The sequence below is a fragment of the Myotis yumanensis genome, unplaced genomic scaffold (assembly GCF_028538775.1).
Source record: "Myotis yumanensis isolate MYYU_CA2020_CCGP unplaced genomic scaffold, mMyoYum1.0.hap1 SCAF_17, whole genome shotgun sequence".
NCBI lineage: Eukaryota > Metazoa > Chordata > Mammalia > Chiroptera > Vespertilionidae > Myotis > Myotis yumanensis.
The window spans coordinates 18,560,285-18,575,132 of NW_027223768.1; the positions used below are offsets into that span (position 1 = coordinate 18,560,285).

The window sequence follows — 14,848 nt, forward strand, 5'->3', positions numbered from 1 at the left end:
CTCAAGGAGTTTGAGTTTGGAAGCTCACAGGCTACTTAGCATTAAGGACTTGGTGGGTTATCTTGCACCCTTCAGCATCAGGCTCCTTTGCTTCTACAGTCCCTGCCATTCTCCACTCTCCACTCTCCTGGCTTCTGCTTACCTAACCTGACCATATTTCAGCTTCTACCCCTACTATGAACCACTGACTGAATCTATTGTCTTGCCTTCCAGTCACCAAGAGAGGATCCAATAATAAAGCACTTGGTGCCAGGCCCCATTACAGGCTGTTAGCCAGTCTGTAGGTTCATTGCTACGGTGCCAGTCTCCAGTCCTGTGCAATCTCCAAAGGCCAGCAAGTGGCAGGGCCGTTTGCTCAGCTCTTCTTGGGGGAAAGGAGGCAGGGAGCCTGGGCCAGGTGGGCATGCAAATTGGTTCCTTTCAAAAACACTTCCCTTTCTCCTGTGTTTCTTTTTTCTGCCCTTCCCCCATTTTCATCTCTCTGACAGTCTCTGTATAAATACAGATACAAAGCTTCAGAAATGTATATTCACCGCCTGCTCTGTAAACATAATAAATTCTTTTCTCGATAGGATGGGGGCTCTTATGCTTAACTAAAAGCAGATGAGAGAATTGGTTAACCTAACTCACCGTCTTTCAAACCATTTCAGGTTGGCTTTTGGTCTTTATCCAATTATTATATCATGTTTTTAAATCTAATCCTGTAACCATTTTTGAAAAATTATCTGCTCTCCCCACCCCCCCCAAAGTCATTATTTGTGAAACTTACTAAATAGTCTCTTTCAGAGTTCACAGTAAACTTGCAGGGTGCTGAATTTGGGGCAAGAAGTGTTGGAATTTACTACTCAAAGCCCCTCTGTGAGTTACTCATCATCTAACATTTTAACAACTGTTGTCTTTTCATTTTTGCTCCCCCATTTTTTACTCTGATTTCTCTCCAGGTTGTGGATGTCCCGCAGCAGATACAGGAGGGAGGAGAGACCATATTCATTAAACACAATAAAGAAGAGCAGTGGGGAGATTGTCTGCCCTTCTCACATAGCAGGTAGATGGCACTGCCTTGATCAGTATATGTTCCAGCCCTCCTTCTATTTTTTTCTGAAAAGAACATCAAATTTAACAAGAAAGTTTATAAGAATTGGTTTTAAAAACATAACCCCACCTCCCTAAGATTAATTTCAAGTTTCATTTATCTCCTCCCACGTGCATAAGAATTTTTGCCTAGCTACAATTCTAACCAGGGACACATTGCTCTTTTATTCCCAGCTGCAGGCAGACAGGAAATTGCTATCGTGGCTGCAGGAAGGTAGCCAAATGCTCCTCTGGTCCTTTGTGCAATCTAGTCCCACGCCCACTCTGTCTAACAGGTCACAAATGCTTACCACTAAAGTAGGGCCAAACCTTTAGGAGTTCCCAACCTGAAGAGCGACATCACAATACACAGCCGTTCTCCCAAATGGCCACTGCCCATCCTTTCACCTTTTCCTTTAATCTGTCCAAAGCAGTAAGGACAGAAGAGACTCAGTCAGCCAAGAGGAGTCATGGCCCTCTGAAGGTCCTGCACTCCTTCCTTCCTGTCACGCAGGAGGTGGTTCTAAGGACAGAGAGGCTTTCCGTAACCGGGTCAGCTGCGTGGAAACTTCTTTTTCTGATCCCAGAGCCTCCACCCACTCTGCAAAGTAAATGTTTTCCTCAGCCCAGCTTTCCCTTTTCCACATTCTGGCCCCTCTCTCCCTGGAATGCCTCCCTCCCCCTCCTCCTTTCCTCCTTTCCCATGGCGCCTCCTGCAGCCCTTGGGAGAGCAGCTTATCTTTCCCCTCTAGAAATGGGGTTCTGTGCACAGAGCACCCACCTTCGGTGGAGTGCAGAGGTTAAACCCAACTACCCACAGGGGCCAAGAAGTACAGATGGTTTTTTCCAACTCTGTTTGTGTATTAAGTACACAGGATCATTCTTACTTTTACAAAGAAATATGCTCTACTTTGTTCCTCCTGGAAACACATGACTGTCAGGCAACCTTTCATTTTCACAGTGTTGACAGAGATAGGGACATTTTCCTCCTAATTCCCCTCTAATAAAAGTAACATTGTGAGAGGGGAGCTAAAATGACAATAGACAATGTCAGTAAATGTTGGAGAACTTTCTGAACAAACAGGGACAGACAGTGCCAAGGTGGCTATCCCCAGCCAGCATTTGCCAAATAGAACATGGGCCCAGCGTGGGTAGATCTTGACATTTTAGGCAGGTATCCAGATATTTTTGTGAAAAATCATGTGTTTAAAAAATGTTGACGGCTAATTCAAAAGAATTGAAAACGTTTCAAAGATTAAAGTAGACAAGTTTTGCAAGAAGCAAGAGGATTTCGGGGTGCAGTCTGTGGCACTGTAAATTCTAACAGGCTCTTTCTTATTTCATTGTACTTGCTCAATTTACAACTGTCAGTTCCATAACTATGCCCTTTACAGAGATCAGTAACCTGTTCCTGTATTCATTCTCCCTATTTGTGGTAATAGCTTTGTCTTCTAGTCTAGCACCACAATACTACTAATAGTGCCTCAAGGTCAAATTACTCTCCTTTTCTTCTCCTTCTCCCCCACAAAAGAAGGTAAGACATAGAGTTTTTAGAACCAAAGATTGGAGTCAAATTAATTTAGAGATTAAATTATAGTAGTGTTACAGTTTTCTTGAGTGGTTAGAAATTTTAGCAAGAATCTTACTGCAAGTCCTTGCTCAGAAGAGAACTGATCAGCATGCACCCACACACATGAAAATATCACTGTGCTGAAAACCGAAATCACAGTGAGTCACTTCTAACACTTCCATGTACCTCCCTTAAGCCTGAGAATTTTCCCCACTTCTGAACTCCAACCATTATTCTGCATTTTTTTAAAAATATATTTTATTGATTTTTTACAGAGAGGAAGGGAGAGAGATAGAAACATCGATGAGAGAGAAACATCGACCAGCTGCCTCCTGCACATCTCCCACTGGGGATGTGCCTGCAACCCAGGTACATGCCCTTGACCGGAATCGAACCTGGGACCTTTCAGTCCGCAGGCCGACGCTCTATCCACTGAGCCAAACCGGTTTTGGCTATTCTGCATTTTTATCATTACCACATGCATGCCACCTTCGCTGTACGAACAGGGACTGTATCTCCATTGCAGCACCAGGCCTGGCACAGTGCCTCGCCTCTAGCTGGCAAAGCAAGAGTTATTGTGTAAATTATCATCATCCAGATAATAGCTACCATTTCCAGATCCCTTACTATGTGCTAAGTAGTTCACCTAAATCAGTGGTTCTCAACCTTCTGGCCCTTTAAATACAGTTCCTCATGTTGTGACCCAACCATAAAATTATTTTCGTTGCTACTTCATAACTGTAATGTTGCTACTGTTATGAATTGTAATGTAAATATCTGATATGCAGGATGGTCTTAGGCGACCCCTGTGAAAGGGTCGTTCGACCTGCAAAGAGGTCGCGACCCACAGGTTGAGAACCACTGACCTAAATGATCCCGGAGGCTTTCCCAGATCAGACTATCCAATCCAAAGCAGCACCAGTCACCACTAGCACACCTTATTTTATTCCTCTCAATAGGATGTCTGCTACCTAATATATTTTTATTTAATTATGTCTCCCCCACTAGAATGAAAGCTCCAAGAGAACAGTCATCTTGTCTAAGTCGTGCTTGGACAGAAGATCACAATAAGTAAGTTTTAAATTTTACATTTAGATTTCAGAATAATTGTATTATTTTATAGTTCATAATGAGCTCTGGGAACGGGGAGTGGAATAAAAATGAAAACTTTAGTCACATTCCCTCAAGCACTAACATTGGTGCGAGAATTTCTGCTGCAATCAGAAAGCCACTTCCTCTTACGTAAGGTCCTCCACACATCTGGATCTTGCCACATCCTCCGATATGACACTATTCATGATGGCTAGGCGGGCTGAAGCTGCCCGATTCCAGACGCTCACACTGTCAGAGCCGGGAGTGCAGGTCGTCCGTGGTGGGTGGGTGGGCAGGCCCTCCTGCGCGAATTCTGCGCCTCCGGGGTCCTGGGGCAGCTGTGGGATTCTCCGGGTGGGGGCCCATTCCTACTCTGCTGCGCTTTTTCACCTCCAAAGCGCGCACACACGGCAGGGTCCAATGCTGCGCACCCCGGAGCCTGCCTGGGGCGACCTCACTTAAAGGGACACGCACGCTAGCGCCCACTGGCTCCAGGGATGGTAAGAGAGGTGGCGGGGATCTGGCGAACCAGAGCTGGCCTGGCCCGGCCCGCCCCGCCCCGCCCCCGCCGACTGAGGCCCCGCCCACCCGCCAACGACCAGGCCCCGCCCACCCCGCCCCGCCGAGCCCAGCTCATTCCGCAGTAGCACCTCCTCCCGAACCCGCCGGCGGGTGCGTGTCGCTGCTGCGCTTTCTCCTCCTCCGTCACCGCTGCCGCCATGCCCGGAGGTCTCCTTCTCGGGGACGAGGCTCCCAATTTCGAGGCCAACACGACCGTCGGCCGCATCCGTTTCCACGACTTTCTTGGAGACTCGTAAGTGGCCACCCCGTCGCCCTGCCCTGGCCTCGTGCTGCGCTCCCATCTGAAAGTGTCTCCCCTGCGTGTACTCCCTTCGTCCTCCGGCCACCTCCCCGCACCGGTTCCTGCACGTGCCTCTCACTGTGCGTCCCCTGCCCCGCGGCGGCCGCTGGGTTCCCTCCCGCGTCCCGCCCCAGCATGGCCAGCCTGGCTCCAGGCGGGGAAGGGGGAGGGGAAAGAAATTGGGTTTCCGCAGGTCCCGGGACCCGGAGCGCGGTGCGGAGCAGGGTTTGTTGCTGTTTAACTCGGTTTGTAAATTGTGCAAGTAGCACGTCCAGCCAGGCCCGGTGGGGACTGAAACCGGCGGCCTCGGCGGTCACCTCCCGGGACTCCTGCCTGGACTCGGCCCCCTCCCTCCCTCTGTTCTGGAACTTGCTCCCGGGGAAGGTGGGTGTGAGTCCCGGGACTCTGCTGCTGGCAGAAGGGCTCTGCCTGCTGCCTGGGATTTGCAGGCTTCTCGGCGCAAAATGTAAAGTTTAAAGCCACCAGCTGCCGGATAAGTGGCCGGAAGACTTTTTGGCCACAGCCTCCTTCAGTGGCCAGGATAAGATTTGATAAGAACTTTGGGAGGAACCAAGAACACTCTGTGCATAGGTGTGTCCTTCATTCCAGAACTTGCAACACTGTGAGGGCAGGGCTTTCTGAGGCTGTCCAGTTGCAGCGACTTCTTCTTGCCAGAACACATGTACCTCTGCTCCCCGTGACCCTTTGTTTCCCAGTGGTGTGCCCCTCCCCCTCGCCTTGCTTCCAGCAGCACATGGTCTGGCTGGAGCCATACAAATTGGTGACCTGTTATCTGGCAATCAGACCATTATGACTAAATCCTACCGTTAGGAGTAAATTGCTGTCACCCTGGTTTTATAGCTCCTGGATCTGCAGACGTTAAGTTGCTCAGTTTCAATCAGAAACTTCCCAGACATGTCTAGTTACATTATGGTTCTGAAGTTCAGGAGCCCTGTGGTCTTCTGAGGCTTAACAATTCCTCCCTGGGTTTGAATCCTTTTATATGTGGTATCCAGGTATGTATATATAGAGAGAAGGAAGTTTTTGAGATTAACCAACGATTGGACAGGGCTGTTCAGAGATCCTGGGAGAGACTCTATACCTTAGGCCCGTGGTCAGCAAACTGCGGCTCGCAAGCCACATGCGGTTCTTTGGCCCCTTGAGTGTGGCTCTTCCTAAGCCTTAGGAGTACCCTAATTAAGTTAATAACAATGTACCTACCTATATAGTTTAAGTTTAAAAAATTGGGCTCTCAAAATAAATTTCAATCGTTGTACTGTTGATATTTGGCTCTGTTGGCTAATGAGTTTGCCGACCACTGCTAGGCCTACCCAACCCCTTACAACTCTAAGTCCATTTCCAGCCTCTCATCAAGGGAACAGTTTGTGAAAGAGAGGGCTCAACCAGAAAATGGTGAGAAATGGAACATTCGGACCCTGAAGGCAGGAAAAGGCTTCAGAAACACAGACCAAGGCCAGTCTATACTCAGAATCTAGGTATTAGCATTTCTCCAAAACCCCTTCCCATTCCACTCTCAGTCCTCACCCCCACACAGCATAGGAATCTTACCAGAACTCTTAGGCTGTATGGATTAAAGATAAATATTAACATAAAGCATAACTACTATAGCAATAAGTATAAATGCTGTCACTACCTCAGCTAACTCCACTTTCTTGGGTTTTGTTGTCATCACCATAGTTTATTGGCCTCTAGATCTCTCTTGATTTGATTAAAAATGGCCCTGACCAGTTTGGCTCAGTGGATAGAGCGTCGGCCTGCGGACTGAGGGGTCCCAGGTTCGATTCTGGTCAAGGGCATGTACCTTGGTTGCGGGCACATCCACAGCGAGGAGTGTGCAGGAGGCAGCTGATCGATGTTTCTCTCTCATCGATGTTTCTAACTCTCTATTCCTCTCCCTTCCTCTCCGTAAAAAATCAATAACATATATTTTGGGGGAAAAAAAATGGTACCATCTCTGGGAACCACCAGTGGAAAGATGAGAAAAATACCCACATCTATAAAAGACTATATAAGCCCTGGCCAGTATGGCTCAGGTGGTTGAGCATCATCCCATGCACTGAAAGTTGCTGGTTCTATTCCCAGTCTTGGTACATACCTGGGTTGCAGGTTCAAGGTTGGGGTGCCACAGGTCAGGGTGCATTCTGAAGGCAACTGATCAGTATTTCTCTCACATTGATGTTTCTCTCTGTCCATCTTCCTCTCTCTCTAAAATCAGTAAAAATATGTATTTTTTTAAAAGGCTGTACAAGTCGGCCCCACCCCCAAATGACATTTGAGCTCTTTATGTCATTATAGTACATGGATTTTTGCCTAATATAATATTTTCCAAACTCCATTCTGTATGCGATCTCAATTCAGACTGCCAATTCTTGTTTCGGGTGTTGTTTTTTTAGGGGGGAGGAAAAAATTAAAATAACCATAAAATTTCACAGGCATCTACTCCACCCCCCTCTCCACTCCCCTAGACAATGAGATACAACTAAGAGGTTTGGGGACTGTGTTTGGTGAGTTTATTGAGCCTTAATCACTGTTTCTTTACGTATGTGGTGTAAGCAGCTTCACAGCTTTTTCACTAAACAAAAACGTGTGTTTTCCTGAAGTTTTCTGGGGGGTTAGTGAGAAGGGACTGTTCCTTTAAAGGAGGAAACCTATTGTCTTTTGAAAATGAGGAAGGAAGGAAATGGGATCATGTAATTAACTCTCACCAGCAGCAGTGGGGAGACTCTGAGGGGAAGGCAGGCCACAGTCAGACATGCCCGAGTTTATTCCTATTCCGAGCTGAGTGGTAAACTGGAGTTTGGCTTCTCCAGTTGGAGAGAGGGTGTGAAGTGACTCAGAGAAATGGTCTCTTGACTGGAAATGGAAGGAAAACGCCTGACTTGCCTAACTCATCACCCCGTTAACATTTCTTCTCAAAAGTCTCGTCTGAACCCTAAACAGACAGATCCTTTTCCATAGAATCTAAGGCCTACATTTTACTCAAAGCTACATTATTATAAAAGATATATATCCCCCTTGTTGCCCTTTTAAAAAAGTAGACCTACCACACACCTCCACAGTGTTAAAGATATTAATTACCTTTCCTCCCAGTCTTTCCATAGCATCCTCCATCCTTTTTGTAAGAAAGTCTTTTCCTTTCCTGAAGCCTTGGAGTTGAGTGACAGATGTGAGTGGAAGGGGGTACCTTCATTTCTGCTTTGTTCTTTGTGCTTCAGGGAACTTGGCAAACTTGGTGAGCTCAGCTTGGCATCTAAGCTAGATCTAGTAATCTAGGTTAGGGTCCTGTTTTAATTTTGTAAGCCCCTGGGAGTGTGGAAAACCGAGTGTTAAATTTCCCTTTTCAGTAGAGAGTAGTTTCCATGGTCACCAAAGAGAAGGAACTGGGACTCCAAAGATTCTTGGTGGCTCAGCTTAAAGCGTGCTTAAAATCTCTACAAGTTTAACTTCAGGCAGTGATGCTTTAGATAATAATATTTACCTAAAAATCTGTAGTTCTAGAATCTACATTGTAGTTTATCAGGTTTCTACCTACTTGGTCTGAAGCAAGAAGAAAAAGAAACCACAAATGAAGAGATAGGTAAAATTCTCTTTGAGACAGCATGGAGGGACCTGGAGAGTATCATGCTAAGCGAAATAAGCCAGTCAGAGAAAGACAAGTATCATGTGATCTTACTCATATGTGGGATCTAATGAACAAAATAGATCCAGAGACATAGAAGCTTGGAACAGACTGTCAGTCTCAGAGGGAAGGCAGGGGTGGGTGGGAAGAGATTAACCAAAGAACTTGTATGCATATATCATAACCCATGGACACAGACAATAGTGTGGTGAAGGCGGGGGGCGGGGGGAGGGGGACTAGAAGGGGTCAATGCGGTGGAAAGGGAACATATGTAATACTTTCAACAATAAAGTTTTTCTGTCATTTTTGTTTGTTTTTAAAGCTGTGACAGCTAAAAAAAAAAAAGAGAGAGAAAGAGAAATAGGTAAAACTCTGAGAGTGCTGTTTTGTCAAGGTGCAAATATTGGGTGTCCTGTAAAGCTCTTATAAAAGGTTTCATAGCCATTCACTTCAAAGAAGCCACGTGTCAACTTTAATTTTACATATAAATAGAGGACACCAGCCTATTTATTTTAGATTACATAATCTGTTTATTCTTGTAGTCAGCTGTTCGTTTGGATTCAGAGACTTTGGGGACACCCATTATTGGAGCTGAATGTTGGGCTATGGTTAGGGAAAAAAAATAAAGAAGGGGGCAAAAGAAAGTCATTTTAATAAGCTACTTGGTTTGAGTAGCACAGATTTTATTAGTTGAAAAGGAGTTAGGATGGCTCAAAAGAGAAAAAACCCTTAAATTAGTCTTTTAAAATATTTGTCATCTTGATTGTCATATCTTTGATTGAACTGGGCTTTAAGCATTGGCTTTCCTGGAGGTAAGGACATCAAAAAGCGTTCCTCAACAGAAAAGTTTAAAAGTAATTGTCTTTATAAGCATTCATTTTTTGAAAGAACATCATTTTTTACCTCAGATTTGTGACTTCCCATTCTGCATGCTGTTGGTGATAACCTTGTCATTCAGTTGTGACCTTTGCCTCCATTGCAGATGGGGTATCCTCTTCTCCCACCCTCGGGACTTTACCCCTGTGTGTACCACAGAGCTCGGCAGAGCTGCAAAGCTGGCACCTGAATTTGCCAAGAGGAACGTTAAGCTGATTGCCCTTTCAATAGACAGTGTTGAAGACCATCTTGCCTGGAGCAAGGTAACGTTTCTATGGCTGTGCTTTGAGGTTATAAATTGTAGAGTAGAAATAAATGAAGTTTGCCCTAACCGGTTTGGCTCAGCTGATAGAACATCGGCCTGCAGACTCAAGGGTCCCAGGTTCGATTCCGGTCAAGGGCATGTACCTTGGTTGCGGGCACATCCCCAGGAGGGGGCGTGCAAGAGGCAGCTGATTGATGTTTCTCTCTCATTGATGTTTCTAACTCTCTATCCCTCTCCCCTCCTCTCTGTAAAAAATCAATAAAATAATATTTTTTTTTTAAAAAGAAATAAATGAAGTTTTACTGGAGGGGGTGAAAGAAAGGACACGAGTATATCCTTGTCATTTAGTTCAGATTTGAAATGCTTTGTTTTCTATGTAGATTTTACTCTAGTGATTTACCTTTGACTTGTCCTTGAAGTCTATGTTCAACTCTCCATTCTTATATTTCTTTTGAGTTTTGTGTTCTGTTCTGTTTTGTTTTTGTTTTTTTAATATCTCTCTTCTGGTAGCTTAATGTCTGAGTCAGGGTGTTTTTGAGGCAGGGATCAGATCTATAAAATTATCTTTGCATGTGGCGTTGTTTCCAGATGTGATGGACTTAAGGAATGCATTATTTCTGATGGTTTTTATATTTGGAAACCCAGAGGTACCTTGGATTGGTATCTGATACTATACTAATCGGCTTTTAAAGAGGTTATTGCTGCTTTCTTAAAGCAGTAAAAACAAGCTGCATTTTAACAGACTTGGGCACGAAAAGAGTCTATGCTTAGCCATGGCCAAGTGGCTCAGTTCATTGGGCGTCATCCCATGTACTGAAAGGCTGCGAATTTGATTCCTGGTCAGGGCACATACCTAGATTACAGGTTCAATACCCAGTCACGGCTTGTGCAGAAAGTAAACGATTGTTGTTTCTCACATCAGAGTTTCTCTTCTCCACACCCTCCCCCCACCCCCCGTTTCTTCTCTCTAAAATCAATAAACATATCCTCGGGTGAGGATTTAAAAAGAAGAAGAAAGAAAAGGGGCTATGCTTATAACCTAAATATAGTACCCTATTGCTCTTCCTATCAATGAATAATGGGGATGGGGAGAGTTCATTCATTATTAAAATTGCTTAGAGAAATTACTATGATTATGGTCCTCTTCCCTGTCTTGCAATAGGATGGCTGTTAACAGATTGAATTCAGAGGATGTGCCTGGTTTCGATTTCTCTTTCCCCTGCATTTTAGGATATCAATGCTTACAACTGTGAGGAGCCCACAGAAAAGTTACCTTTTCCCATCATCGATGACCGGAATCGGGACCTCGCCATCCTGTTGGGCATGCTGGACCCAGCAGAGAAGGACGAGAAGGGCATGCCTGTGACGGCGCGTGTGGTGAGTTATCGAAGTCCATTCTGGAGTCCTCATGACGGGCCAGGCTGTATGTCCATGTAAATGCTTGCAGCACCTAGAGGAAATAGGCGAATATATGTTAATGTCTACATATTTCCTCAGGGAAATAACTGTACTGGTAGCAATCTCACTGATTATGTGTAATGCTCATGCTAAATTTTCAGCTAAAATTTTAAACTGGATAATTCATAGCTTATGGAAACCTACTTCTAGAATTGAGTAATCTCTCCTATATCTCTCCTGACAACCTCTCTTTAATGGGATGGGTCATGTCCTTCGTCCTTGGGCAGCTCTGGTTTTGAATTCTGGTTAGTTCTGTCCTGAAAACAAACTTAGTCCCTCATCTGCAAAAAGTACAACTACGTGAGGGCCAGTGTCCACTCCCTTTAGTATTATTTTTATGATAATCACCCCTATTTAACATAGTACCAGCCGGAGCCCTTTCCTGGATTCAGTTTGCATATCAGTTTTTCTTACTGGGACAACCAGAAACAAATATAATCTCCTTTTAAGTGCAGAAGAATAACATGAACACTGATGTATACCTGAGGCTAATACAATACTGTAGGTCATTGTAATCAAAAAGTCAAAAAGTATATTTTTATAAAAAGGGAAATGACATGGAGAAGAAAAGTGTCTGGGTTCCTGCCCCCCAATGAAGTTTGGTGTACCATTTTAGATATTGGGGAATTTTTTTCGTTCGCTTTGTGTTTATACCTTCGAACATTTGTCATGACAGGCAAGCATTCCAAGAGGCTTTCATATCAAAGAACTTGTCCTATTTAAGTGTCTGTGTGTTTACAGGTGTTTGTTTTTGGCCCTGATAAGAAACTGAAGCTGTCCCTCCTCTACCCCGCGACCACTGGCAGGAACTTTGACGAGATTCTCAGAGTAGTTATCTCTCTCCAGCTGACAGCAGAAAAGAGGGTCGCTACTCCGGTTGATTGGAAGGTAAAGATGCTAAAGGGCAGGTCCCCAGCGCACAAGAAAGGCCTGTGTGGCTAATGTCCAGTGGCCACCCTCGGGCTCTCTGTTTCCAGCGCGCAAGTCCCCTGGGAGGATTTTTCCTCATGGCTGAGTTTAAGATTTGCTGTTCAAGGTCTTTAACACTTTTATATAAAACACAAACTCCCATATTGCTTTCTAGCTTTTAGCTTATTTGGGCAGATAAATTGGTCAGAATGATTCCCTTTCCTAATAAGAGGATTTTTTAAAAAACTTTAATCCTTCCCTGATGGCAAAATATTTACAATAAAACTTAGATTGGCCACTTAAGTCCTGGCTATAAAACTTTTTGGTGTCTTACTGTCCTGAAGTATTTTCTTCTCGTAAGCTTCATTAAACCTCTGTGGAATTCTGACACTTGTTTTCAAGCTTACAATCTCTAGGATTTCTGCAATATGTAAGACATGGATAATATCACAAGAATATTTTAATGTCGCTACATTTTTAAAAATATGCTAACCTGAATACCAGTTTTTGTTTTTCTGATTAAGTATATCAAATAAAATGCTGTGTCCATTCCCTGAACATACATTTATTGAGCCCAGATGTAGCCATGAGCAATAAAGTTCCAGACCTCTTAGGCTCACATTCCAGTGGTAAAGACAGACAATAAACTAGTTTATAGTGTATTAGGTGCACAGAACAATGGGGAGCCGAGGGGAGAAGGGGAGTACCAAGGTGGGAAGGCTGGCTTTCTGCCTGGCTCTCAGGGGGGCCTAGTGCAGGAAGCTTTACCTGAGGGTGAGCATAGCATGTTGGAGGACCATGATAAGTCAGAGAACCTGGGGATCTAAAGTTCATTCTTGCCTTCAGGCTTTACCATTGGATTTCACCATTCTCAATGTCTGTCCGTAGGTTGGAGATAGCGTGATGGTCCTCCCAACAATCCCTGAAGAGGAAGCCAAGAAACTCTTCCCTAAAGGAGTCTTCACCAAAGACCTCCCATCTGGCAAGAAATACCTGCGCTACACGCCCCAGCCGTAGGTCTCACCCTGCACAGTGAGCCAGCGGGTGCCAGCTGCCAGTCATGTGTCCTACAGCGATTCCATAGAAACATCCCACTATGATCACAGCCACGGTCTCTAGGTTGCTGTCCTCCTGGCTTATTAAATGAAAATGGCACTAAACACCCCGTGGGGTTCTTTGTTTCGTGCCTTCACCAGCATTCTGTTCTGTTCCCATGCCTCAGCCCTCTCTCCTGGCTCTCTGAAATACAGTCTGTATTTGAGACTCACATCATATCGGATCTCTGCAGGTTTGTGATCAGCAACGTAGGATCCACTGATGGTTGAAAAGCTGCTTTGCTCCAGCCTGGAATGACCATCAGGTTTTTTTTAGCTGTTCTAATCAAATCCTCTCTTCCATTACACATTTTGGGGAGCATCAGAACTTGAGGTTCAGTTTCCTCTGTTAAATCTGTAAGTATATAACCCTAGCAGTTAAAGTAACCAGATATTCTTCAGTACTCAGTGTTTTGATCACAACTGAGGGAAAAGATTTCCGTTCTGTACTTTTACAGGAGAGAACTGAAGTGGGATGAGCAGGGGGAGGGATCTTTAAATATTTTGCTAAGAAAATTTTTCAATACATTTCTACCAAAAGAGGGAGAAAAGGCTCCACTTACCTGCTAGAGGTGTGAGCAGAACAACAGCGCCACCTGCCTCTCACAGCAGGTATTTTCGTGTCAGTGCTCCGCCAAGATAACACCGAAAGGGCTCGCCCTGGGGAGGAAGGGAGGAGAGGATGACAGAAGCTGTTTGTAGAACTCTTCTTGCTGAGGGTGGGGCAGTACTTTCTGAATGTTGCATTTTGGGGATCTAGCAAATAAATCCTTTGTTAAAACTAGATCAGAGAATTCTGTTGTCACATTTTGAAATACTCGGTTAGACCCATGTCCTGAGGGCAGAGGTTTCCTCACTGGGATTGGCATTGATGCTTCTCTCCAGAGACAGATATATAAAATTTCTAATGACCAGGAGGTGCAGCTGGCCTCATGTGACTTCACCACAGCACCTGGCCCACTTTGCTCCTTCGTGGTACCTGTGTGGGTCCTATAGTCCCTTGAGTTTGTGACCCCTGGTGTAACACACCTAATGCCTTAATGGGATTGCTGAGCTTCGGAATTTGAATCTTGAGGATAATGATGCATATAGGTATGCTTTTCTGGAAAGAGTACTAGCTACTCTGAACTCAAGGTCTCTTGGACTTATGCTGTGCTAATAAGGCCTCAGTTTGGAAAGAAGTGTCACACACCTGGTACAGTCTCTTGCAGGTAGCCCTCTATATTTTTATTGAGTAAAATATGATCCCTGGTGCCATGTGTCAGAGAAGTCGTTAGGCCTTTTAGTTTCCTTTAAAAGGTGGGTGACACTAAGAAGGTTGAGAATGAAGGTAAAAATTCCAAGTTTTCACAGTATCCTGGGGAATGCTGGTCTGAAGGAGACCTATAAGGACTGGCATCCTGTTCTCATCTCTTCTCCAAGTCACAATATATTTTTCCTTCAAAGAACTAATATTATCTAGTACACCTACTCTACCCGTAATGATGGCATCAGTATAAAAACGCTTTAAAAGCTCAAAGGAAAGGGGCTCGTGCTGTCAAATTTAGTTCTGGCTCTACCACTAAGCAGCCATGAAGCCATGAAATGGAACAAGTTTCTTTCCAAGTAAATGTTACATAATAAATATGTATTTCTAGGTAGAAGTGATCCTAAGCATATTTTTAACACCCTTGGGCATGAAGAGTAGAGTTCCCCTATAAAGAATTGTTGCCCTCAATTTTCATTGGAAGAACAGAATAAATTGCATTATGCATCCAAAGATTTAATTGAAAGGTAATGTATGACCATGGGGCTATGAGAGAAGCATAAGGAATTTGAAAGTCCATACGACTTCAAAGAATAAGCACAGGCTAATCTTCTAAGTTAGTAAAATGATTAACTTGTGGCTCCTGTGTGGTCTTGCCACAAATCTGATTTCACCTCTAACCTCCACCCTAAGGGTAGGAATTTGTATTGAGAAGCTCAGTGAAGGGTTAAGGAGCCAGAGTGGTCGTGCCTAAATGGCCAGCTC

The 14,848-nt window shown here is 44.5% G+C and overlaps 1 protein-coding gene across 1 annotated transcript; it reads left to right on the forward strand.

Moving 5' to 3' along the window:
- The first annotated feature begins 4,376 nt into the window (after window positions 1-4,376).
- Window positions 4,377-13,621, forward strand: PRDX6 (peroxiredoxin 6). The gene is made up of 5 exons (XM_070397496.1): window positions 4,377-4,547; window positions 9,218-9,374; window positions 10,607-10,753; window positions 11,576-11,722; window positions 12,632-13,621. The coding sequence occupies exons 1-5, from the start codon at window positions 4,453-4,455 to the stop codon at window positions 12,758-12,760; spliced, it is 675 nt and encodes a 224-aa protein (XP_070253597.1). The 5' UTR covers window positions 4,377-4,452; the 3' UTR covers window positions 12,761-13,621.
- Window positions 13,622-14,848: the final 1,227 nt, after the last annotated feature.